Source organism: Callorhinus ursinus, unplaced genomic scaffold (genome assembly GCF_003265705.2).
Source record: "Callorhinus ursinus isolate GAN/ISIS: 27379988/994484 unplaced genomic scaffold, GSC_fseal_2.0 scaffold5, whole genome shotgun sequence".
Lineage (NCBI taxonomy): Eukaryota > Metazoa > Chordata > Mammalia > Carnivora > Otariidae > Callorhinus > Callorhinus ursinus.
In genome coordinates, this window is record NW_027397067.1 from 81,928,403 (window position 1) to 81,955,556 (window position 27,154).

The following is a 27,154-nucleotide window of genomic DNA, read 5'->3' on the forward strand; positions in this document are numbered from 1 at the left end:
CTACTGCTGCATCCCGTCTGGTAACCCAGTTTATGCCTGACCATCCATGCCGACCAGATCCCAGGTCCAGCCCCACTCACCCTTCCCTGACCCCAACCACTCCAGGCCCCGCTTCCCGACACCAACCCCGCCCACGCCCCACCCCACTCACTACAGCAACGGAGCCTAGGCCCGGCCCTATGTGCCCACACATCAGTTAATAGGTAAGTTAAGCCATTGATATGTATTGAAATGGTTGGTACGTTTGGTGTAAACTCCCTCAGAGACACTCTCTGTGTTATGATTATTATTATTGTAATACGTCATATTGATTACATTGGCTGGTTCTTTGTGTGATGTGTTGTCCCTGTTCTTTTTTATATTTCTTTGCATAGTTCAATTTTGTATTTTTGTTTCAGTTTTACCTTCTACTTAGATCTCTTGAAACAGCTTTCTTTCTCCAATTTTCCTACTTAACTATTTACTGCCGGTTGTCACTTTCAACGGTGTCCTTTGGTTCCCGCTGATCACCATGATTAATAATGGCCATGTCGTGTAGCCAGTGAGCCTGTTCCCCTTTCCTCTCTCTTCTTACCCCATTCTTTACTTCCATTATCTGCTTCATCCGAACAGATGGAGGATGACCGAAGCATTTAGTCCTACAGCGTAGGAGCTTGGGACCATCATTCCCAAAAGAAAACACTTGCCAAACTGAAAACCAACCACATTTAGTAGCCCCTCGGAGAACTGAGGACGACAGAAGTGACAGTCCCAAATGTGGCAAACCAGCTGGACCCTGACAGGCCATCCTGAAACACGCTTACCTGGAGCAGAAGCTGCTGGAGCTGTAAACCGGTAGGAGCAGTTACATGCAATTTTGACAAAGTGCTGGAAGCTGGGTGTGAACAGCAGTCCTTGGGAGTCTCCCATTCTCACAAGAGTCCACATCCAGCCCCCAGCACTTGGCCACCAAGCCCTTTCTTTTTCTTTTGGAAGGATAGCAGCTGAAAGTGCCACAAAACACACCCTCTGTCCTAGGAGCAATGCACAGGAAAGATGCGAGCTACAACAGGAGACAAAAACAAGGACACTCAAGAATGTGAAACCTAAGGGAACTAGAGCTGCAGAAAACATTACACAGAGTCCCACTCCTAAGCCAGGTAACATGAATCCTCAGGCTCAAAGCCTATTTACAGCAGTTCCTATTAACCAGCTCCACACGCCCAGCTTTCAACCAGAAACACAAGGCGTGCCAAAAGCCAAGACAACAGCTTGAGGAGGGAAAGCAAGCACGAGGGCAAGACCTATATAACAGAGACGTCAGTCATCAGAGAGGGATGGGATGGGACAGGACTAGGATTCAGACACGAAGAGCACCCGTAGAAAAAGCAGATGACATGTGAAAACAGATACCCAATGTGAGCATCGAGACAAAAACTCTGAGAGTCAAATGGAAATGCTAGAAGCCAAAACCAGTGTGGCAGAGATGAGGAATGCTGCAGATGGCACATCAATGGACTCAAGACACAGTTGTGGAAAGACTCAGCGAGCTTGAAGACAGGTCAGTAGAAATCTCCCCAGCCAAAAAACAAAGACAAAAAAGGATGAGAGAACAGAACGGAATATCCAAGAACTGTGGGAAGGTGTTTTTTATGTAACATACAGGTAGTTGAAAGACCAAAAGGAGGAGGAGAGAACAGCACAGAAGAATTACCTGAAATAGTCAGGGCTAAGGGCTTACCAGTGTTACTGACGGACATCACCGGGAAGACTCTGGAAGCTTAGAGAACAAAACAAGTACCAGACCAAAACGAACAAAGGCACACACACACACACTCACACACACACGGACACACACGCTCATGCACACGCGCGCACACACACACACGAATTACGTACACCTGGGCATGTTCAAACCTACAATCCGAAATGCCACGAGTGTTCGGTTCAAAGAGAAAACTTTAAGGAACCCGCACAAAGGAATAATAAGGGGAATTACAGTGCACTTCACATCAGAAACCATATAAGCAAAAGGATCGTAATAAGACATGTCAAGGGTTGGAAGACAAATCCTGCCAACCTAGAATTCTGTACCTAGAGGAATTATCTTTCCCAAAGTACAGCAGAACATAGTTTTGAAAAGGCATGTAACATGTAACATACATTTGGTCCAGTATTGACTTCAACTTTCTTTTAGTGTTGGGTCTACAATAAAATATATCCAACACGTTTGCAGTATACACTCCCGTCAGTTTCAAATATCCAAAGAAATAAAACGAAGATAAACGTTAAAAAGAACTGCAAGGAAGCTCTCTTGATATATTTATCTGCACGTTCTATACCTCCACACCTTTTTAAATACCACAGAGGCACTGAGCGTGTCAACACTCCCTGCACATCAGCAGAGAGAACAGCTCCTCCGGAGGGTCAGCATGCACCAGCCACCTGCACACGCCTCTCGGCTCCTCTCCCCGCCTGCACCTGCATCCCCGCCCAGCAGGGCCCCAAGCTGCTCCACGCAGGCATTGGGGGCAGTAGGCCTTTCCCAGCATGAAGCCTTCCTCCCCCGTGACTTCATCTTGCGGGAAGTCATCCTGCCTGCTCTCCATCAGGCAATGCTCTGCCAAGGCAGCCAGGTCCCGGTGCCGCCTCCACCTGGGGCTCACCCGAGGTCCCTGCGCCCCCAGATGCTTCTCCTTATGTACTCGTTGACCCCCACCTCAAGAGCAACTTGGGGAAAGTGCCAGAACATTGTCCATGCAGATATTCCCTGCTCCTACCAGCGTCCGGAAAAACGTGCGGGGAAGAGGGGGTGACTACAGTGTGGGAGATGCCGGAAGCCTCACGTGCACACAGGCTGCAGTGTGACCCAGGAACCTTCCGCCACACCCAACCCCCACCCGTCCCCTCCCGCAGAATCAAGTGGCCCCAAAGTGTGGGCAGTGAGGGGATGGGCCCCCAACACCTGAGTCCAGACCCTGGCACTCTACTCCAGGACGGCCCCCCAGGCACCAGGCAGTGCCTGCTCTTGCAGCGGGGTCTCGCGGCGGGAACGCATGCAGGTTTCATGTCCACAAGGACTCGAGAAACTCTGAGTACCTTTTCCTCAATACCGGCCGAGCAAGAAGTGAGTCCCAGGGAAAAAGGAGGAAATCCTCCCGTTTTCCAATTCACACCCTTGCAAACCTCGCACCCCCTCCCCCAGCACTCCCAGCAGAAGATGGAAAGTATTTGGGACAGCGTGGTAAGGACAAGGAGACAAAACACAGCCCGACATGGAAGGCCCCAAGGGCCGGGCAAGGAAAGGCAGGCTCCACCAGTATTCGTTAGGAAAGGTCGCAGGGCAGGCAGCCCAGGCTCTCGTTTCCATCTCGGAAACTAAGAAAAGGACATCAAATTCAGCCCACACAAAGGGCCTCAAAGGAGGAAGCGCAGAGCCAGGGGAGAGGTCCTGGTGGGGCCGAGACCCCAGGGCAGAGGGATGCCCCCCACCCCAGACCCGCCCTGGGCCACGCCCAGAACCTTCTGGAACCCCCCCTCGCCGTCCCTCCCCTCCCCCTTCCCAGAGACACCCAACCTTCTCTCAGTGAACTGCCGCGCTGCTGGGCCTGTGAGGTAAGTCGCCAGAACCTACTGGAACCTTCCGCGCCTCCTGGCTCTGTGAGGGCGGGGCCTTCGATGCCTGCCGAACCTTCTAGAATCCCTAGAACCTCAGAGCGCAGGCGCGCCGGCACGCGCACGCGTGCGCAGAGACCCTCGGGAGTTGGCCACGCCCACGCAGACTTCCTTGGGGACGTGCCCCTGCTGTGAGAAGCGCGACTGTGGTGCGGAGGGTCCTCCTGCTCCCCTGCTGCGGCTGTGCCTCCGAACCCCGCTGTGCCCACGGTCTCCGGCCGCGCCAGCCCCCGGTTCCAGAAGGTTCTCTGTGGTCGTCATGGGTCGTTGCGGACCGTGGGCTCAGGCAGCCGGCCGGGCGGAGTGGGAAGGGGCTGTCGTGGGGGAGCGGCGGCGGAGGCCTGGGGCGGGAGGCAGGCCGGCCCCACCGCCGGGAGGGGCTGCCACCGGCTGGGGCGGGGGGGCTCCTCACAGGGCGGGGACAGCAGGGGTGCAGGCGGCCCCCGCCGACAGGGAAGGCGTCCTCCCCCTGCGGCAAGGGGGCTGCGCAGACAGGCGGCCCCCCCTCTCCCAGGGGCTCCCCTCAGACAGGCGGCCACTGCCCTCAGCCAGCTGCTCCCCCCTCCGACTGGTGGCCGTCCTCCCTCAGGCAGGTGCTCCTCCCTCCGGCTGGTGGCCGTCCTCCCTCAGCTAGCTGCTCCTCCCTCCGGCTGGTGGCCATCCTCCCTCAGGCAGGTGCTCCCCCCTCTGGCTGGTGGCCGTCCTCCCTCAGCTAGCTGCTCCTCCCTCCGGCTGGTGGCCATCCTCCCTCAGCCAGCTGCTCCCCCCGCAAAGGCCAAGTCCATCCCAGCCAAGTGCTCATCTCGCCCCCAGTGAGGCGGCCGTCACCCCCATCAGAAGGTGCTTCCCCCCGACAGGCGGCAACCCCCCTCAGCCAGGCGCTTCCCGCTCCGACAGGCGGCCCTCTCTCAGCCCGGTGCTCAGCCCCCGTGACCGGCGGCCCCTTTCTCAGGCAGATGCTTCTTCCTAGACAGGTGACCCCTAATCAGGCAGGCGCTCCCCTACCCAGGCAGGCAGATGCTCCCCGACAGGTGGCCTCCCCCCACCCCGTTCAGCCAGGGATTCCCCCTCAAAAGGGCAGCCACCACCTCTCAGGAAGATGGTCCCCCACACACAGGTGGACGCCCCTCAGCCAGGGACACCCCCTCCGACAGGTGGCCGACCCCCCTCAGGAAGCTGGTTCCCCCACCGGCTCCTCAGACAAGTGGTCCCCATCCCCCCACCCCCTTCCCCACTCTCCATTACCTCAGGCAGGTGCTTCCCCTCTGGCACCCCCCTCACCCCCTCAGGCCGTCACCCCTCCCTTCAGACAGGAGTCCCCCACTCTCAGGCAGGTGGCCTCCCTCACCCTCAGGGAGGCCCCAGTCAGGCAGGCGCCAGGCTCCTCCTCAGTCAAGCTCCCCCTCCGGGCAGGCGACACCCCCACCCCCATGCAGAGATGCATCCCCCTGAGCACTGATGACTGATCCTGACCCTGAAAAGGCAGATGGCGCATCCAGGGATACGAGCTGCTGGGGCAGGGGAGGCGGTTTCCGAAGGACCCTGGGCACACAGCGTTGGGGGTGCAGGTGGGGCCCCACGGGAACATAGTACAGAGGCAGGCACTGCCCGGTGCCTCGGGGGCTGTCGTGGAGCAGAGCTGCAGGGTCTGGGCTCAGCTGTGGGGTCCCCAGCCCCTCCGTGGCTTGCACTTCGGGGCCACCTGATTCCACAGAGGCGGGGCGGCTAGCAGAATGTTCCTGGCGCGCACTGTGGCCCGCGTGCAAGTGAGGCTTCTGGCATCTTCCCTTCCCCCCACGTTTGTCCAGATGCTGGTGGGAGCAGGGAACACCCAGGTGGACAATGTTCTGGCACTGTCCCCAAGTTGCTCTTGTCATCAACGCGTACATAAGGGGAAGCACCTGGGGGCGCATGGACCTCGGGTGAGCTCCGGGTGGGGGCGGCCCCAGGGCCTGGCTGTCTTGGCGGAACTCTGCCTGTTGGAGCGCAGGCAGGATGACTTCCTGCAAGATGAAGGCAGGAGTGACGAAGGCTTCCTCCTGGGAAAGGCCTATCCCCCAGTCCCTGTGTGGAGCAGCTTGGGGCCCTGCAGGGCGGGGATGCAGGTGCAGGTGGGGAGAGGAGCTGAGAGGTGCGTGCGGGACCTGGTGCATGCTGACCCTCCTTGAGGAGCCCTGTTCTCTGCTCATGTGGGTCTGGCAGACACACGTCCTGTGAGGGGCGCTCTGTAGATATGGAGCCTGCTGACATGCACCCTGTGTCTCCTCACCTATAGGTTCAAGTTCAAGAAATGATGCTTCTCTGTGCCTTGCTCGTAGCCGTTGGCTGGCTGCAGGTCACTGATGGATATGCACCTTGTAAGTATCCCCCCTGGCTGTCTGGGAGGCACTAAGAATTTATGTGTTATCCAGGGTCAGAGACAGAATTTGAGTGGCATTTCTGTCATCTTAGCCAGCAGAGCCGTCCGTCGTCAGTGCAGTTGGTGGGCACGGGGTGGATTTGGAAGTGTCCCTGAGCTAGGAGAGGGTCAGGAGGGGTTTTCTAGATGAGGCCCTTCCTCTTCTGGAGTGGGCAGGAGTGGCTGAGTCCAGCGACATCTGGGAGGGCACTGGCCTTTTAGGACGGTCAGGCTTCCTTGGACAGATGAAGCTTATCTGCAGAGCGCAGGGTTCCCTCACTTGGTCTCTGGGAACAGGAGCAACTCCTGGCTTCTGCCTATAGCAGTGTGTCCTTTAAGGCAGGGGGAAGGGGTCACCCGCCAGGGGAGGGTGTAACCGGCTGGTAACAGGGTGGAAAATGCTGGAGCCTGATGCTGCTTATTCTTCGCTTAGGGGCCTATCATATGAAATGCTACAACTGTTGGATGATCAACAACTTCTTTTGTGCAAAAACTAGAGCATGTCCCATAAATCTCAGGCGCTGCATGACAATCTCTGCTCGTAAGTACCTGTCTTACCTACGCCTTGTGATTTAGTGAGTTTCAGGGAGCAGGTCCAATCTGTTCTTTCTCTGCACCTAGCCCAATGCCCTTGGCCTGCTCTGCCCCTATCCTGGGAGCACATCCTAGGCACTAGGCTCAGCCCCAGGAAAGGGTAGTGTGCACCATCTTGGAGAGCCCCATAATCTGCAAGGTCGGGCCGCAGTGTGCACATCTCCTGAGATGTGTCCAGGGGCCAGGGGGATGGTTGCACCTCTAGGGCTCCACCCTCCTGTCAGGCCTTGGTCACAGGGGTTGACACCCCTGGGTAACCTGGGTGATTCCTCGTGGCCCATTTGATTCTGGCCGTCTTAGCAGAGGGCTTCCAGCTAAGCAGACCCAAGAAGTGGGCGTACCAGTGACTTGTCAGGACAGCGCCTACCTCACACAGAAGCGAAGGCCAAGTGTGGGCTTAGGCAGAAAGGTCAGGCAGAGCGTCCTTTCAGGATGCTCTTGCCTCTCACTCAGAGGCTCTCGTGCCCTGAGAAAGGTGTCCCACTCCCCTGAAGAACGTGAACAGCCAGAGGCCAGTGACCACTCGCTTACCCTGGGAGGTGCAGCCAGAGTAGGGACTGGGAAGGGAGGCAGAGGCCTTGTCTTGGGCCCTGCTCAGGGCCTGTTCTCCAGCCCCTGTTCTTCCCCAGCGTCCCTATGAATCTTCACATGCCATTCTGTGTTCCAAGCACCCTGCAAAACAGTCCTCTTACTGCCACCTCTTGGTTGTACCAAGTGCCGATGCCCGCACTGGGGACTCAGGCAGGAACTAGGATCTGTCCTTTGTTCCTGCAGGGGGCACCTACGGTGTGCAGGTCTCAGCCTCTCAGTAATGTGGCGATGTGGCTGGAATGGCCTTCATGGTTCTTAATAGGATTGCAAGAGGCCCTCAGCAGTAACCATCAGGGGACTTTGAAATGACAGGGGTTGTCACTTACAAGTCTGGAGCTTATGAGGCGCTCCTGGAGGCACACAGCGATGTCCTGGGTAGTAGAGAGAGAAGGTATGGGCTGGGACTTCTCCTTTTATTGGGGTCAAGGGTGGGGACCCAGGGTTTCTTGGGCCCATCTTTTATGGGTGAATTTAAAAACCTGACAGTGGGGGGGGGGCGCCAGAGTGGCTCAGTTGTTGAGCATCTGCCTTTGGCTCAGGTCTTGGTCCCAGGGTCATGGGATCGAGCCCTGATCGGGCTCCCTGCTCAGCGGGAAGGCTGCTTCTCCCTCTGCCACTCCCCCTGCTTGTGTTCCCTCTCTCGAGGTGTCTCTCTCTCTCAAATAAATAAAAAAAACTTGAGAGTAGGAATTGAAAGCGCGGGAAGAGAAAACACAGGACACCCAAGTGGTCACCTATGGAAACCAACCAAGATCCCTAAAGCAAAGGAGCCTGGGGGGGGCGGCGGTGTGGGCTTCTGGCTCTTTATCTCATCCAGTGGCTGGGTACTCGTTTATTCCAGACAGCCATCTTTGAAGTGGATGGCTTAGCAGTCATGGCTTGTGTGGCACTTGCATTACAGAAGGACAAAAGACCCACCATCAGGGCTACACTCCCTCTGGGAGACCTGGATGAGTTGTGCATCCACACGTTGGGATGACTGCTCCTGAAGTGGGCTGTGGACTCTGCTTCCAAGCACCTCACCCTCTATGGCTCTGGGGTAGACTTGGCCCAGAGAGAACTTGCCTGAGGTCTGCAGGGCTGAAGTGAAGCAGAGACTTGCTCTGGAAAGTCGCTGTGGTTTTCCACAGTGTGGACAGCAGGGGACTCCTGCGTCTCCTCACTTTATCCTGCTGCACATCCATCCCTTCATCCCCATTGCCGGGCCTTTTGGCCAAGAGCGCTTCCTTTTTTTAAAAAAATTTTTATAATTATGTTAATCACCTTACATTACATCATTAGTTTTTGATGTAGTGTTCCATGATTCATTGTTTGTGCATAACACCCACGGCTCCATGCAGAACGTGCCCTCTTTAATACCCATCACCAGGCTAACCCATCCCCCCACCCCCCTCCCTTCTGGAACCCTCAGTTTTTCAGAGTCCATCGTCTGTCATGGTTCGTCTCCCCCACCTCCGGTTTCCCCCACTTCACTCTTCCCCTCCTGTTATCTTCTTCTTCTTCTTTTTTTTTAAGCATACATTGTATTACTTCAGAGGTAGAGCTCTGTGATTCAACAGTCTTGCACAATTCACAGCGTTCACCATACCGCATATCCTCCCCAATGTCTATCACCCAGCCACCCCATCCCTCCCACCCCCCCATCACTCCAGCAACCCTCACTTTTTTTCCTGAGATTAAGAATTCCTCATATCAGGGCACCTGGGTGGCTCAGTTGGTTAAGCGACTGCCTTCGGCTCAGGTCATGATCCTGGAGTCCCGGGATCGAGTCTTCATCAGGCTCCCTGCTCAGCGAGGAACCTGCTTCTCCCTCTGGTCTTTACCCTTCTCATGTGCGCGCTCTCTCTCTCTCTCTCTCTCTCTCTCATTCTCACTCTCTCAAAATAACTAAATATATCTTAAAAAAAAATTCCTCATATCAGTGAGGTCATATGACACATGTCTTTCTCTGATTGACTTATTTCGCTCAGCATAACACTCTCTAGTTCCATCCACATCGTTGCAAATGGCAAGATCTCATTCCTTTTGATGGCTGCATAATAGTCCATTGTATATATATATATACCACCTCTTCTTTATCCGTTCATCTGTCAATGGGCATCTTGGCTCTTTCCACAGTTTGGCTATTGTGGACATTGCTGCTATAAACATGGGGTGCACGTACCCCTTCGGATCCCTACATTTGTATCTTTGGGGTAAATACCAAGTAGTGAAATTGCTGGGTTGTAGGGTAGCTCTATTTTCAACTTTTTGAGGAACCTCCATACTGTTTTCCAGAGTGGCTGCACCAGCTTGCATTCCCACCAACAGTGTAGGAGGGTTCCCCTTTCTCCACATCCCCGCCAACCTCTGTCGTTTCCTGACTTGTTAATTTTAGCCATTCTGACTGGTGTGAGTTGATATCTCATTGAGGTTTTGGTTTGGATTTCCTTGATGCCGAGCGATGCTGAGCACTTTTTCATGCGTCTGTTGGCCATCTGGATGTCTCTTTTGGAAAAATGTCTGTTCATGTCTTCTCCCAGTTTCTTGATTGGATCATTTGTTCTTTGGGTGTCGAGTTTAAGAAGTTCTTTATAGATTTTGGATACTAGCCCTTTATCTGATATGTGATTTGCAAATATCTTCTCCCATTCTGTCGGTTGTCTTTTGGTTTTGTTGACTATTTCTTTTGCTGTGCAAAAGCTTTTTATCTCAATAAAATCCCAATAGTTCATTTTTGCCCTTGCCTCCTTTGCCTTTGGTGATGTTTCTAGGAAGAAGTTGCTGCAGCTGAGGTCGAAGGGGTTGCTGCCTGTGTTCTCTCTTAGGATTTTGATGGACTCCTGTCTCACATTTAGGTCTTTCAACCATTTTGAGTCTGTCTTCATGTGTGGTGTAAGGAAATGGTTCAGTTTCATTCTTCTGCATGTGGCTCTCCAATTTTCCCAACACCATTTGTTGAAGAGACTGTTTTTTTTCCATTGGACATTCTTTCCTGCTTTGTCAAAGATTAGTTGACCGTAGAGTTGAGGGTCCATTTCTGGGCTCTCTATTCTGTTCCATTGATCTACGTGTCTGTTTTTGTGCCAGTACCATACTGTCTTCATGATGCCAGCTTTGTAATAGAGCTGGAAGTCTGGAATTGTGATGCCCCCAGCTTTGCTTTTCTTTTTCAACATTCCTCTGGCTCTTCGGGGTCTTTTCTGGTTCCATACATATTTTAGGATTATTTGTTCCATTTCTTTGAAAAATATTCATGGTATTTCATGGGGATTGCATTGAACGGGTGGATTGCTTTAGGTAGCATTGACATCTTCACAATGTTTGTTCTTCCAATCCATGAGCATGGAACGTTTTTCCATTTCTTTGTGTCTTCCTCAATTTCTTTCCTGAGTATTTTATAGTTTTCTGAGTACAGATCCTTTGCCTCTTTGGTTAGGTTTATTCCTAGGCATCCTATGGTTTTGGGTGCAATTGTAAATGGGATCGACTCCTTAATTTCTCTTTCTTCTGTCTTTTTGTTGATGTATAGGAATGCCACTGATTTCTATGCATTGAATTTATATCCTGCCACTTAACTGAATTCATGTATGATTTCTAGCAGTTTCGGGGTGGAGTCTTTTGGGTTTTCCACAGAAAGTGTCATATCATCTCTAAAGAGTGAGTGTTTGACTTCTTCTTTGCTGATTTGGATGCCTTTGATTTCTTTTTGTTGTCTGATTGCTGTGGCTAGGACTTCTAATACTGTGTTGAATAGCAGTGGTGATAGTGGACATCCCTGCCTCATTCTTGACCTTAGAGGGAAAGCTCTCAGTTTTTCCCCATTGAGAATGATTTTCGCTGTGGGTTTTTCATAGATGGCTTTTATGATCTTGACGTATGTACCCTCTATCCCTATACTCTGAAGAGTTTTGATCAAGAAAGGATGCTGTAATTTGTCAAAGGCTTTTTCTGCATCTATTGAGAGCATCATATGATTCTCGTTCTTTCTTTTATTAATGTATTGTATCACGTTGATTGATATGTGGATGTTGAACCAAACTTGCAGCCCAGGGATAAATCCCACTTGGTCGTGGTGAATAATCCTTTTAATGTACTGTTGTATCCTATTGGCTAGAATTTTGGTGAGAATTTTTGCATCCATGTTCATCAAGGATATTGGTCTATAATTCTCCTTTTTGATGGGGTCTATGTCTGGTTTTGCGATCAAGGTAAGGCTGGCCTCATAAAATGAGTTTGGAAGTTTTCCTTCCATTTCTATTTTTTGGAACAGTTTCAGAAGAATAGGTATTAATTCTTCTTTAAATGTTTGGTAAAATTCCCCTTGGAAGCCATCTGGCCCTGGGCTTTTGTTTGTTGGGGGATTTTTGATGACTGGTTCAATTTCCGTAGTGGTTATAGGTCGTTCAGGTTTTCTATTTCTTCCTGGTTCAGTTTTGGTAGTTGATACATCTCTAGGAATGTATCCATTTCTTCCAGGTTATCTAATCTGCTGGCATATAGTTGCTCATAATATGTTCTTATAATTGTTTGTATTTCTCTGGTGTTGGTTGTGATCTCTCCTCTTTCATTCATGATTTTGTTGATTTGGGTCATTTCTCTTTTCTTTTTGATTACTCTGGCCAGGGGTTTATCAATCTTGTTAATTTTTTCAAAGAACCAGCTCCTAGTTTCGTTGATCTGTTCTACTGTTCTTTTGGTTTCTACTTCACTGATTTCTGCTTGATCTTGATTATTTTTCTTCTCCTACTGGGTTTAGGCTTTATTTGCTGTTCTTTCTCCAGCTCCTTTAGGTGGAGGGTTAGGTTGTGTATTTGAGACTTTTCTTGTTCCTTGAGAAAGGCTTGTATTGCAATATGATTTCCTCTTAAGACTGCCTTTGCTGTATCCCAAAGATTTTGAACAGTTGTGTTTTCATTTTCATTTTTTCCATGAATTTTAAAAATTGTTCTTTAATTTCCTGGTTGACCCATTCATTCCTTAGTAGGATGCTCTTTAGCCTGCATGTATTTGAGTTCTTTCCGACTTTCCCTTTGTGACTGAGTTCTAGCTTCAAAGCATTGTGGTCTGAAAATATGCAGGGAATGATCCCAATCTTTTGGTGCCAGTTGAGACCTGATTTGTGACCTAGGATGTGATCTATTCTGGAGAATGTTCCATGGGCACTAGAGAAGAATGTGTATTCTGTTGCTTTGGGATGGAATGTTCTGAATGTTCTGAATCTATCTATGGAGTCCATTTTGTCCAGTGTGTCATTTAATGTCTTTATTTCCTTGTTGATCCTTTCCTTAGCTGATCTGTCCATTTCAGTGAAGGGGGGTGTTAAAGTCCCCCAGTATTATTGTATTGTTGTCGATGTGTTTCTTTGCTTTTGTTGTTAACTGGCTTCTATAATTGGCTGCTCCCATGTTAGGGGCATAGAAATTTACAGTTGTTAGGTCTTGTTGGATAGACCCTTTAAGTAGGATATAGTGTCCTTCCTCATCTCTTAGTACAGTCTTTGGTTTAAAATCTAATTTGTCTGATATAAGGATTGCCACCCCAGCTTTCTTTTGGTGTCCATTAGCATGGTAAATGGTTTTCCACCCCCTCACTTTCAATGTGGGGGTGTCTTTGGGTCTAAAATGAGTCTCTTGCAGACAGCATATCGATGGGTCTTGTTTTTCAATCCAGTCTGATAGCCTGTGTCTTTTGACTGGGGCATTGAACCTGTTTACATTCAGGGCACCTACTGAAAGATATGAGTTTAGTGCCATTGTATTGCCTGTAAGGTGACTGTTACTGTATATTGTCTGTGTTCCTTTCTGGTCTGTGTTGCTTTTAGGCTCTGTCTTTGCTTAGAGGACCCCTTTCAATATTTCTTGTAGGGCTGGTTTCATGTTTGCAAATTCCTTAGTTTTTGTTTGTCTTGGAAGCTTTTTATCTCTCCTTCTATTTTCAATGACAGCCTAGCTGGATATAGTATTCTTGCCTGCATATTTTTCTCATTTAGTGCTCTGAATATGTCATGCCAGTCCTTTCTGGCCTGCCAGGTCTCTGTGGATAGGTCTGTTGCCAATCTAATGTTTCTACCACTGTAGGTTACATATCTCTTCTCCCGAGCTGCTTTCAGGATTTTCTCTTTGTCTCTGAGACTCGTAAGTTTTACTATTAGATGTTGGGGTGTCGTCCTATTTTTATTGATTTTGAGAGGGGTTCTCTGTGCCTCCTGGATTTTGATGCCTGTTTCCTTCCCCACATTAGGGAAGTTCTCTGCTATAATTTGCTCCAATATACCCTCTGCCCCTCTCTCTCTTTCTTCTTCTTCTGGGATCCCAATTATTCTAATGTTGTTTCGTCTTATGGTATCGTTTATCTTTCAAATTCTGCCCTCGTGATCCAGTAGTTGTTTCTCTCTCTTTTTCTCAGCCTCTTTATTTTCCATCATTTGGTCTTTTATATCACTGATTCTCTCTTCTGCCTCATTTATCCTAGCAGTTAGCGCCCCCATTTTTGATTGCACCTCATTAATAGCCTCTTTGACTTCAACTTGGTTAGATTTTAGTTCTTTTACTTCTCCAGAAAGGGTTTCTCTAATAACTTCCATGCTTTTTTCAAGCCCAACTAGTATCTTTAAAATCATCACTCTGAACTCTTAGTTGCGACATTGTACTAAGGTCTGTATTGAGTAGATCCCTGGCAGTCAGTACTGCCTCTTGTTCTTTTTGTTGGTGATTTTTCCGTCTTGTCATTTTGTCCAGAGGAGAATAGATGAATGAGAGAACAAAATGCTAACAGGGTAACCACGTCCCCAGAAAATATACTCTAAACAAATCAGAAAAGACTTGAAGCTGGGGGAAAAGAAAGGGAAAGGAAAAAAAAAAAGAAAAAGATAAAAACAAAAACAGAACAAAACAAAACAGAATATGATCAAATATGATCAGGCTGGTGCATAGATCAGTGCCACACACTAGATTTTGGGTGTATTTTGGTCTGTTAGAAGAAAATGCCTCCCAAAATTTTAAAGAAAGAAAAACTTATATATGTACAAAAATAAGGATTAATACGATGAAGGGATGGAATGTGACTGTAAAGATGAAAATTATAAGAAATTTTATAGAAGGAATTGATGAGATAAGAAGTTGTTTGAAAAAAGTAGAGGATTTAAAAAAAAAAGGGAGAGAATGTGATCAGGCAGGAGACTAGAACAAAGTCATACACTATTTAGGGTATATTTTGATCTGTTAGAACAAACGTATCTCAAAATTTTAAAGAGATAACAACTTATATATATGCCAAAAATAAGGGTAACTACTATAAAGGGATAGAATATGACTCTAAAAATGAAAAATAAAAATGTTTTTTAAAAAAGGGATTGATAAGATGTTGGTTGAAAAGGGGAAAAAGAAAAATTCACAAAAAAGACAGTTAAAAAAATTAACTTTGAAAAACTAAAGAATCATGGTAAAAAGCCATGAATTCTATGTGCAGTATTCCCCTAGCGCTGGAATTCTCCCGTTCTCCTTGATCGGTAAACTTGGTCTTGGCTGGCTGTTCTTGTTGATCTTCTGGGGGAGGGGCCTGTTGCCGTGGTTCCCAAATGTCTTCACCGGAGGCGGAATTGCCCCGCCCTTCTCTGTCCGGGCTAAGTAATCTGCTCGGGTTTGCTTTCAGGAGCTTTTGTTCCCTGCAAGCTCTCGGTACAGCTTTGGAGGATGAGAGTGAAAATCATGGCCTCCCAATCTCCGCCCAGAGGAGCGGAAAACTCGGGGCCCCGCTCCTCATTGCGCCCCCAGAGAAAAGCAGTCAGTCACTCCCATCTCCCCGGTGTCCAGCTGCACTCCGTGCTCACCGGCCTGTGACCGAGCATTTCTGTCTCTGGCACCCAACCCCGTGTGGAGTCTCCAAACCCAGCAGATCCCTGCGGTGCGCTCCCGCGCCGCTCCTCCCCGGGGAGGAAGGGGAGACTCCCCGGATCTGCCGTTTGTTGGGTCCCTGCTGGAGGAGCAGTGGCCCGACTGGGCCGCGGATCACAGTTTATGGCAAACCTGAGCTGAGAGCCCACGCCTCGGCTCTGTCTCTGCAGCCGGCTTCCCCGCTCCAATACCTGGGAGCTCTGCTGCACTCAGGCACCCCGGTCTTTCTGTGACCCCGAGGTTCCTGAGACCACACTGTCCCGCGAAGTTTCCACCCCCGCTTAGCCACTGGAGCGACGTCCCTCAGCAGAGCCGACTTCTAACAGTTCCGATTTTGTGCTCCGCGGCTCTATCACTTGCCAGAAGCGGCCGACGGAGGCCCCCTCCCCCGCCGTCTATCCTCCCGAATATCGCCTCAGATTCACTTCTCCGCACGTCCTACCTTCCAGTAAGTGGTCGCTTTTCTGTTCAGACGGTTGTTGCTATTTTTTTCGTCGATCTCCTGTTGAGTTTGTAGGTGTTCAGAATGGTTTGATCCCTATTCAGCTGAATTCCTGAGACCAGAGGAAATCCAGGTCTCCCACTCCTCCGCCATCTTGCTCCGCCCCTTCTCCCAAGAGTACTTCCTAAGAGCACAGTCGTTGCTTGGCTGCTGGGCTGCAGAGGCGACAGGTGTGTGGGCGAGCACTTTAGACATCTCTAAGAGTTCTCTCTGCATGGCCCGGAACGGGAGGGCAGAGAAACATGGCGTCGATATTTTCCTGCCAAGTGGGCTCTTCCCCCCAGCCTCAGCTCCAAGTAGTAGACCTGGTTCTGGACTATCCTTCTGATCACCAGCCTGCCCTTGATACACGTCCATCTCTCAGCTCCTCCCCCCAGTCATGGAAGCTAGAACACCTGCATTTAATAACTGACCCCCATAGGGCTCCAGGGGCTCAGTTTTCCCGAGCGGCCCTGGTGGATACCGAAACAATGAGTTGACCAGAGCCTTCGGAGGGCTGGAATGCTTGCATATTTTCCCCTGCAGGATATTTGCTGACTTCTGGGGTTGTGCAAGTAAACGGAACACCTCTTCAGAAAAATTCTGAACCTCAGAGACTGAGCTTCGACCCATACTCAAACTCAGTGATGTCTCAGCAATGGACAGACACAGTCCCCGGAACACAACAGAGACCCCAGAAAGGGTTGCACTCACATATGCCCGAGTGATTTGGGGCAACGGTGCAAACATAGTCGGTGGGGGAAAGATAGCCTCTTCCACTTGATCGGGCAAAAGTGAATCTTGACCTAAACCTCAAATCGTATTCAAAAATTACCTCCAGAGGATCATGGGCTAAATGTAAAAGGTAAAATCTACAACTTTTAGGAAAAGAGAGCACAGAGGAGAAAGTCATTGGCACCTGTGGCTAGGCAAAGAGGGCCTAGCCTTGACGACAAATCACGACCAATAAGAAGGGAATTGGTGACATGGGACGTCCACCAGTGATCACTGTTTCCGTGTGGAAGGCCCTGTTAAGAAGAGGGAAAGGCAGGCTCCAGACCGGGAGGAAAAGCGCGGAAACCACATATCCAACAGAAGACTGATGTCTCGAGCATACACACAATCCAACAGCAGAAATGCAGCCGGTCTCGTTTGAACGAGGCCAACGACACGAAGAGAGATTTCACCGATGTGGATTCACATGTAGCAGGTAAACCCGTGAACAGATTTTCAACATCTTTGGCCACTAGGATAATGAAAATTGACAAACAGTGTTAGATATCATGAATCAAGAGTGGCCAAAGTAAAACAGAGGGACCATCCGATATGCTGGCCGGGACGGTAAAGAAACCAGATTTAAAAAAAAAAAAATCTTATTTATCTATTTGGCAGGCGTCCAGGCGTCCCTACATTCTCATTTTTTTAAAAGATTTTATTGATTTATTTGACAGAGAGAGACAGCGAGAGAGGGAACACAAGCAGGGGGAGTGGGAGAGGGAGAAGCATGCCTCCCGCTGAGCAGGGAGCCCGATGTGGGGCTCGATCCCAGGACCTGAGCCGAAGGCAGACGCTTAACGACTGAGCCACCCAGGTGCCCTACATTCTCATTTTAAAGCATGCCTCTATTAAGCAGAATATATTAATTCCTGTGTACTCTGAAAGTCTTGGGTTTCTAAGTGTAGCCATTTAAATGTTAATGCAAGTAATGGTATGTTAGATTTTAAATTCCTTTTCTGTTAAACGTTTTCCTTTTGACAATTGTATATTCAAAGCCCTCGCAGGAAATACAGAAAGATCCTGTACAGCTTTACTCAGTCACTTCCAGTGATAACATCTTGCAAGACCATAGTTCACTGCCACAACCAGGGCACTGGCATTCAAAATAGTAAGGAGAAAGAACAGTCGTATCACCATAATCATGCCTCATATGGACGCACAGACATCTTTCCCACCTAAATGCCCTGCCATGGACCCACCTCCCCATGTGCACAAAACTAATCTGGGGTCCACTTCTCTAAGTTGGTCATTTCAAGAATGGCGTCCAACAGGGACCATGGACCGTGGAGTTTGCCTTTCTCGTGCAGCGTAATTACCCGGACATTCACTCAGGTGGATGTATCAATATCTGCTCTTTTTTACTGCCGAGGAATACCCATGGGGAGGATGTACCATGGTTTCTTTACCCTTTACGCACTGAAGAACACCCAGGATGAGTCTGGGGGTGTCGTGTTACAAATTAATCTGCCAACAACAACTATGCATTGTTTTATCTAATTACTCTGGGGGAAACCCTCAGAAGTGCAATTTTGGGGGTGTATGGTAGCTGTGCGGTTCGTTTTTAAGAAACTGGACAGTGGTCCCAATCTTGGCTGCCCCATTTTTCATTGTCACTGGTAATGTATGAAAATCTGGTTTCTTGGGGCGCCTGGGTGGCTCAGTTGTTGAGCGTCTGCCTTCGGCTCAGGTCATGGTCCCAGGGTCCTGGGATCGAGCCCTGATCGGGCTCCCGGCTCTGCCAGAAGCCTGCTTCTCTCTCTCCCTCTCCCCCTCCCCCTGCTTGTGTTCCTTCTCTGGCTGTCTCTGTCAAATAAATCAATAAAGTCTTTTTTAAAAAATGAGACTGTAGGGACGCCTGGGTGGCTCAGTCAGTTAAGCGGCTGCCTTAGGCTCAGGTCATGATCTCAGGGTCCTGGGATCGAGTCCATGTCGGGCTCCCTGCTCGGGGGGGAGTCTGCTTCTCCCTCTGCCTTCCACTCCTCCTGCTTGTGTACAGTCTCTCTGACAAATAAATTTTTAAAAACTTAAAAAAAATAAAAAAAATAAGAAAATGGAATGTAGGGGCTCCTGGTTGGCCCACTTGGTTAAGCATCTGCCTTTGGCTCAGGTCATGATCTCAGGGTCCTGGGATCGAGCCCTGCGTCAGACTCCCTGCTCGGCGGGTAGCCTGCCTCTGCCTCTCCTCCCCACCTGTGCTCTCTGTCACTCTCTCTCAAATAAATAATTAAAATCTTTAATAAAAAATAATAAATAAAATAAAAGGAATGTAAAAAGGTTGCAAATAAAATATAGAACGTGGTATACAACTTAAATATTGGCCAAAGAAAGCTCTTCTGCCCACACTGAGGCAAAGGAACATTAACACAAGAACGTCACTTGTGTGAAGAGCACCACTGTATGGAGAGGAAGGGGTAAGAAAACCTGGAAGAAACCATCGTAGAAATGCACACACGCCCAATCACAGGATGTAGATCCACACAGAAAAATCCTCCATAGAATTTAGGAACTGTAGGTAGATCCACAATGACAGCATGATTGTCGTTAACACATCTCTCCCCATAGCTTCTAGGTGCCAGAGCAAGGAGGCAAAACTTACCGCAGCGGTACACCCCCGGTGGATGAAGTCTTTCTGTAAAGGATCAGGGAGCAAACGTGTTCAGCTCTGTAAGCCTTCTAGTCCTAGTTGCAAGTACCCAGCACTGCCCGTGAGGAGGTGGAAGCCGCCATAGAGGATGGGGACACATAGTGATCGTCCCTATGTCTGAACAAATCTTGACTGCTAGACGCAGCTGGTGGACTGGGGTCGTCCCGCGGGCTCTTGTTTGTCGGCCTCTGCTGCAGAAGGTCTGAACGATGCCGTTTACAGACCAGGAATAATTATTATATATATAGCAGCAGAGCCACGCATGAGCAAGTACCCACGCTTTACAAGGTCGCTTATGACGTTTGCAATAAGGACTGAAATTATTTAGAGTTCCTTCTCTGTTACGGTGGAATTAAACTAGAAATCATGACTCAGAAGAGAACTGGGAAATCCTCCACTTCTTAGGAATTACTACCAGTCACCAAAAGAGAAGCCACAACAGAAATGAGAAAATACTGAGGTCTCAACGATTAGAAAGCTATGACATGGGAAAACGAGTGGAGAGCAGCTAAAGCGGTGCCGAGAGCCAAATAGGGAACACTCCCGGCATCTAGTAGAGGAGATAAAGGGGGAAAAGGCCCTAGGCTTCCACTCAGGAAGGTAGGAGGAGAATAGGAAATCCACCCAAAGCAATAGGAAGGAAATGTAAAGAGGATAGCAGAAATCCTTGAAGTAGGAAGACAAAAACAGCACAAACCAGATAAAATCCCCACAAAGCCAATAGTTGGTTCTTTGGACGGATTCATAGTATTGGTAAAACAGTAGGAGAAATCAAAGAGAGAAACATAAAATTCATAATTTCATTATCAGAAATGAAAAGGGAGGCATCCCTGAGACCGTACAGACCTTGTATAGATAATAAGAGCCACTATGAATAGCCTTCTTGTGATCAATCTGAGCTGTGCGATGAAATGAACAGTACCTTGAAAAACGCATTTTAACTACATCTGACCCACAATGACATCGTAAAGCCGAAGTGTCCTGACTCATTTCTGGAAAACCTACCCAAATAGAGAGTGCTTTTCTGGCAAATTCCCCACTAGCTTTAAGGGAGAAATCAGCCCAATCTTACACAAACGCTTCCAGAGAAAAACAAGGAGGATTGCTCCCCAACACATTCCCCCTGCCTGATGACAGCCTCACCCCAACCCAAAAGCCCAGCAAAGACATCGGAAGAATGGAAATCACAAATGATCCTCTCTTATGGCTAGAGATTTAAAAATACTACCCAAATTGGAATAGAATCCTACTGTCGATAAGTTATGCCCCACCCAATGTGATGCAGTATCCTGCATGGGGTCGTGGAACAGGAAAAGAATGTTAAGGAAAAGTGAACGAAATCTGAATAAAGTGTGGAGTTGAGTTAATAAGACTTTATCGGCGGTCATTCATTGTGTTTGACAGATGTGCCATAGGACAGTAAGTAATGAGAGACTAGAGGGGATTGGGTGTGAGGTGTGTAGAACACACACACACACAATCAGGCAATGGCCTGGATACAAGGTCAGTACTCCAAAATCAGTTCAAAAAAAATCACTTGTATTTTTATGCAACAACAAATTCAAAATGAAATTTTCAAGAAACCCGTAGCATTTTAAAAAGCACCGCAATACCCAGAAAGAAATGCAAGCAGATCTCTCCAAGATTTCCACATCGAAACAGCAAAAATGCAATTGAAATGGAAGATTAAATAAACGGATACACCAGGCTTATGGATGGTGAAACCTGGTAGGGGTAAGGTGGCTGTTCTCCCCAAATTAATCGAAAACTTCCATGATATTCCAGTCAGAGTCTCAGCAGGTCAATGTGTGTGAGTGTGTGTGTGTCTGCATGTGCGCCCGCACATTTGCGAGTGGGTGTGCACGTTGATTCCAAATATCCGAAAGTTTATGGAAATATGAAGGGCTGGGAATGTCCAAGGCAATCGTGTGGAAGAGGAGAAAAGCTGGAGGACTTGCACTCTTAACTCTCAAGATTATATCATTTCGTCAGTCATTTTGACAGTCTGATGTTGGTGTCATGGTTGAAAACTAGACCTGTCGAGGAGAAAAGAGATCTCACAGGTGTCTAGTTACGTGCTTTCTGACAAGGTTGGCCCTGCAGGGATTGGGGAAAGATGCTTGTCTGTACTCACCACTGGTGGGTAGATGAGATCTTATTTGCTGTATTTACTTTACACAAAAGAAGCAGCTTCAGGTGCCTTGTGGATCTCCATATAAATACTAAAAGAGCCAGGGGCTACTAGGTATTTATCCAAAGAACACAAATATAGTGATTTGAAGGGGCACATGCACCCCAATGTTTATAGCAGCAGTGTCCACAATACCCAAAATATGGAAAGCGCCCAGATGTGGATCAACAAGATGAACGGATAAAGAAGATGTGGTCTCTATATACAATGGAATATTACTCAGCCACCGAAAGAATGAAATCTTGCCAATTGCAACGACGTGGATGTAATTAGAGGGTATTAACCAAGTGAAATAAGTCAGAGAAAGACAATACCATATGATCTCACTCATACGTGGAATTTAAGAAACAAAACAGGTGAATGTAGGGGAAGAGAAGGGAACATAAAATAAGATGAAAGCAGAGAGGGAAGCAAACCATAAAAGACTCTAACTGTAGGAAAGAAACTGAAGGTTGCTTAATGGGAAGTGGGTGGGGGATGGGGTAACTGGGAGACGGGCATTAAGGAGGGCACTTGCTATGATGAGCACTGGGTGCTGTATGCTACTGATGAAGAATTAAATTCCACCTCTACAACTAATCATACACTACGTTACCTATATTGAATTTAAGTAAAATTTTTAAAAACGTTAGTTGAAAGATGCCTTCTAGTGGTGCCTGGTTGGCTCCAATCAGTTAAACTTCTGCATTCGGCTCAGGTCATGACCCCAGCGTTCTGGGATTGAACCCCTCATCGGGCTCCCTGCTCGGCAGGGGAGTCTGCTTCTCCCTCTCCCTCTCCCTCTCCCCCAGCTTGTGTGTGCAATCATTCTCTCTCTCATTCACTCTCTCAAATAAAAAGATAAAATCTTTTTCAAAAGATGCTTTCTAAAATAAATTTAAAAAAAGAACAAGGGTTTTTTTTTTTTTTAAAGAGAAATGTGGAAGAATATCTTTGTATTATAGGATAATTACGAATTTAAGAAAACCGAACAGTATAGTGCCGGTTACGTGTGGGAAAAGTGGCAAATGGAATTACATAAAAATTCACAACTCCTAGCCACGAGAAGATATGGAAAGACTGTGAAAACGATGCCACAGATGAAGAGAAAGCCCGTCAAAACATTGTCTGCGCAGGAGCTTGTGTTCAGTATATAGAATGAACTTCATCCTATGAATGAACAATTGAACAAGCAGATCATTGGGTAGAAATTCGAGCAAAAAGGCTTGAAGGCTGTTTACGAGAAAATGATATCCAAATGGGTAATAAATCTACAAAAAGATGCTCAACATCATTGTTTTCGTTGGAAACGCAACTCAAAACCATGATACGGTAACCCCCAAAAATGATTAAACATTCACAAATGACCAGTCGTGTGGTGGCAGGATTTCAAAGTGTACATGATCCTTTGGAGTGTAAATAGGTACAACCGTTCTGGAAAACTCTTCAGCAGCATCTGTTAAAGCCATATACATTCATCGTAAAGACTCAGCATTACCACCTATAAAGAACTCACACATGCTCACCTCAAGATGAGGACAAGAATATTCCTTGCAGCACTCTTTGGGGATAGACAAAAGCCAGAAACAATCCTAATGTCCATCAACCATCAACCGTGGAATATTCATCAGTGGAAAAGTATACAACTATGAGAGTAAACAATGTAGAACGGGGACCATAGCAGGGGTGGAGAGAGAAAAACACAAAGTAGAGAAAACACAAAGTAGAGAAAAGAAACCAGACACCTAAAGAAACAATGCAGGATTTCATAATCACAAAGTTCAACAACAGACAAAATCAACATACAGGCTTTCAAATCAAGACACCTTTTATCTTTGGCCTTGGCTGCTTATAGTGCCTGATGGAGGGACAGAAGCAGGAAACAAGGGTTTTCATCCAGTTCTGTTTCTGGACCTTGATGTTGGTGATATGGTTATGAGCAGCACTTCATGAAAAGCCACTCAGCAGTCGACTTAATGAATATGCCCTCTGCAGTACAGTACTCAACTTTCTAAAGTCCGTTACACGGCAAATAAAGAAAAGCAAGTGACTGGAGCCAGTTGTTCATTCCTTCTCTTTAACCCCAGAGCCATGAGTGGATACATCAACTGTGGCAAGTTCCAGGGAGAAAGCATGGTGTAAACACTGGGGTCACCAGGGGAACAGAACTCATGAATGAGAGCCGAGGAATTAAACTGAAGGACTCTCGAAGGAGACCTCAGATGGAGCCTTGCTCCAGTGGCATTTGTTGGCCGAGGCTATTGGGTGTGCCCACCAGGGAAGGTCATCACAGTAGTTGTGGGACCCTCCGTGGGACAGAGCGTCCAGTCTGTGCTGGGGAGCAGGTTGGCATTAAGCGTGCATCGATGTTTATATGTTGGGCCTGGAGCTGGGAACATCTGGCCAAGGGGCCACTCTAACTGCAGAAACTCAGGTGAGGGCCACACTTCCAGGGTCACTCCACTTCAGGGGCTGTGTGATCCTGTGGGACATAAGCAATTGCATTTATAGAGCCCTGGAATTCTTGGGACAAATAACGAACACGACATTTCATGTGTACAGCTATGTGCCAAGGTGCCATCCTACTATTTAGGGAGAGCCCGAGGCAGAGGCGAGGTGGCAGTGTAGACAGAAAAACATCTCCAGAAGTTGTTCAAGGAGGAACCAGACCCTCTAGTGGCCTTACTTGGACATTCTTTATCAGTGAAGAATTCTAGGCAACGTAGCATTTGCGGATGTAGAATGTGGGCATGGAGCTAGTTAGTACTGGGTGAAGTGTGCTTTGATATTTGCAAGCAGAAAACGTGACGTCAATGATTATCATCTCTACTTTTCTAGGTTTGAATGAACGGGAAATACTCGTTTACAAGGACTGTACAAACAACTGCACCTTTGTATATCCATCTGAAGTACCTCCTGAAGCCCCAAGATCCAAATATTTCAAAACTAATAGTTTCTATTTTGTTCGTTGTTGTAACACTATTAATTGCAATGAAGGAGGACCTCTTATCCTGGATAAGGATATTCTACCCGATTATACCATTGAGGAGGCGTTAGAGGGAACTGTGCGCCTGGGAGAGTCAACATTTTTCCTGAGCGTTGCCTCCATCCTAGTCAGCAATACACTGACATGAGAAGCCCTCTTGGAGGGCCTGATCTCTCCCCCCATTCCTCAGAGCAAGTTCACTCTCCTTTCCTCCCTTGTGAGCCGCGGACCCTGACCCACACGCCTCCCAGTTGGCCGGTTACCCCTTTTCAGCTTATTTCAAGAGAGAAATAAAGAACATCATTGTTTGGGTACTGCTTACCCGGAGATTTCTTTGTGGTTTTAGCGTTTGATCTGTTCGTTCCTCTTTAGACATCATCTCAGAAGTAGACCAAAACCTCTTGCCACTTTAGCATACAGAGATCGAGTCTTCGAATGAAAAGCAGAACAGTTACAGGGGACAGTGCATGTGTCGGCTGAAAGAGCAGTCCCAGCTGTGCCCAGACCACAGGCAGCTGAGGCCACCTGAGGCTCCATGCTTCCGGTTTCAGGTCGGGACGATGGTCGCAGGAGGGTGCTTGGCGACAAGGTAGCACACAGACAATGAGCGCCTGACATTGGACACTGTGCCCGGTGCCTTTGTGTGGGTCAGACCAGTCGTGCATGAACCAGAGTCCTCCGTCAAAATGGCACCTGTCTTCACGCCGGCGAGAGGTTTCCTCAGCTGCTGACCTCTGAGAAGGGTAAGGGGCTGAGGGCCAGCTGGTGAGCGCCTTGAAATGGCAGGGGGACTCTTGGGCTGCTGCTGTCATTCTCATTGCACACAGGGTCCGGGTCAGAAAAGAGACGTGAAGGGAGCACGAGAGCTACACCTTCTTTTGCCCTGTCCTCTCCTCCTTCTTAAACTTGATTTTAAATTAGATAGAATCCACACAACAGAAAATTCGTCATTTCAAAGTGTGTAATTTGGTCTTTTTTACTATATTCACCATGCTGTGCAGCCATCACCACCGTCGAATTCCGGAACATTTTGCAGCCCAAAGGGAAATCCTGCTTCGACAAACAGCCAGTCACTCCAGGACCTGTCTTGCAAGGTAGGCAGATATTTCCGCAAGAAAGAGGAGAAGTGTTTGCAAACAGAGTGAGATTTCAGTGAGGCTGTGCCACACGTTGTCAGCCCCGTGCTCCTCCAGGAGCACCGTGACAGCGTGCGCCAGGGTGCTCAGATTATGACCAGTCAGGAGGCTGATACTGTTTCAGTCTTTCCTCTTCTAGAAACAAAAATAACCACAAACATGGAAAAAAGAATATGCATGCCTGAGCTGGACATCTTCAAAATCCGGAAACGAGTAGAATGATGGGCAAGGGAGCAGCCAGCCCAGCAGCCCCTGCGGGTCAGGGAGGGTCCGGTTCTATGGGGGAAAGGATGCGAGGCATAGGACCCAAGCAGGATTAGAAGTTGCGATTGGAACCCCACTGAAGGCCGGACTTTTTTTTTTTTTTTAGGATTTTATTTATTTCAGAGCAAGAGAGAGCAGGAGCTGGGGGAGGGGCAGCGGCAGAGGGAGAGGCAGACTCCCCGCTGAGCAGGGAGCCCAGTGCAGGGCTCCATCCCAGGACCCTGGGATCAGGACCCAAGCCCGAGGCAGATACCTAACCGGCCCCCCAGGCGCCCCAGGGCAGGACTTTGAAAGACTCTGCCTGTATCAGGAGAAGAGAAGGAAGCTGAGTTCCCCAAGGCAGGGGGGTGAGGAGGAACACCCACCCGTTCCCGCCTGAGAACCAGGATAAACGCCCTCACGTTGGCTCAGGATTCTTGTCCCTCACGTCTTCGGGGAACCCCCAGGCTGAGTAATGAACACAAAAGGTGGCCCTGGGCAGGGGGCCATGCTTGGCGGACTGGAAGGAGCCAGAGAATCGCTCAGGTGCAGCGCAGCCTCAGCCCAGGCCCCCTGCCCGAGGAACAGATGTCCCGGTTGTGGACGTCCGCGATGTTAAAGGCCAGGCTATTCCTGCACGGGGAGTCCTGACGAGGCCCTGGAACGAGGATCATCAAGCGGGGCCCCTCCAGATCACCTGGAGGATTTTCAGAAAGGGCCCAGTGGACGTCCGCAGCCAAGAGCCTCGGGGAATTCCAAGCAGGACACACGGAAAGGGACTTCCACAGAGCACTGGGCAGTGAGACTGCAGGAGCGCTGCGGACATACAGACGGTTTTGACCCCAAGACGCTTTACTGCGAGGTTGTTTCCAAGATGTGTGCGGTCACTCCCAACCCCACGTCCTTTGATGGGGGGGAAGAGGTGCGGGGAGGGCCCGAGGAGCGGGGTTCGCGTGGCGCCTCTGCCACGGATGAGCCGTGAGGCTGTGCAGCTGGAGGGATTCTCCGAGCCTCGGTTTCTCGGCCGGGGCCACACGGGTCAGCTCAGTGCTCCCCTGCCAGGGCTGCTGTGAAGTCCTGCCCTGGGGCGCCTGGGGGGCCAGTTAGGTATCTGCCTCGGGCTTGGGTCCTGATCCCAGGGTCCTGGGATGGAGCCCTGCATTGGTCTCCCTGCTCAGCGGGGAGTCTGCCTCTCCCTCTGCCGCTGCCCTTCCCCCAGCTCCTGCTCTCTCTTGCTCTGAAATACATAAAATCCTAAAAAAAAAAAAAAAAAAAGTCCTGCCCTTCAGTGGGGTTCCATTCGCAACTTCTAATCCTAATCTAAGAGGAGGGAACACGTGTACCCGCGGCACAGAGGGACACACACAGGCTCCCTCCAGGGGTGCGGCTTCCATTCCAGGCCTGCCTGCCATCTCGTGTCACCACAGAGCAGGGCCTCAAATAGAGAGGCAAGTTTTGAACGGTGGCAGAAGCAATCCACCTTCATCGAGCACCTGCTGAAACAGAGAGCTGGGCACCTTCCAGATGCCAACTGGCTGTGTCCTCCCCGGGGCCTGTGAGGTGGGAGTTCTCGAACACAATGCCCCCGGGAAGAACTCGAGGCTCA

At 49.0% G+C, this 27,154-nt stretch overlaps 2 protein-coding genes across 3 annotated transcripts in view; one reads left to right on the forward strand and one right to left on the reverse strand.

The window, feature by feature from the left end:
- Positions 1–26,590, reverse strand: part of LY6K (lymphocyte antigen 6 family member K) — a 29,903-nt gene extending 3,313 nt beyond the window's left edge. Inside the window, exon 1 of one of the 2 annotated variants that reach the window (XM_073893332.1) lies at positions 24,492–26,590. In XM_073893332.1, the coding sequence (XP_073749433.1) occupies positions 24,492–24,548 (57 nt within the window). In that variant the 5' untranslated portion in view covers positions 24,549–26,590. Of the gene's footprint in view, positions 1–3,556; positions 3,687–24,491 lie in introns of those variants that run through there. The other variant, XM_025871540.2, reaches the window with a different exon arrangement.
- On the forward strand, positions 3,765–24,521 carry GML (glycosylphosphatidylinositol anchored molecule like). The gene is made up of 4 exons (XM_025871532.2): positions 3,765–3,897; positions 5,930–6,011; positions 6,486–6,593; positions 24,022–24,521. The coding sequence occupies exons 2-4, from the start codon at positions 5,945–5,947 to the stop codon at positions 24,315–24,317; spliced, it is 471 nt and encodes a 156-aa protein (XP_025727317.2). The 5' UTR covers positions 3,765–3,897; positions 5,930–5,944; the 3' UTR covers positions 24,318–24,521.
- Positions 26,591–27,154: the final 564 nt, after the last annotated feature.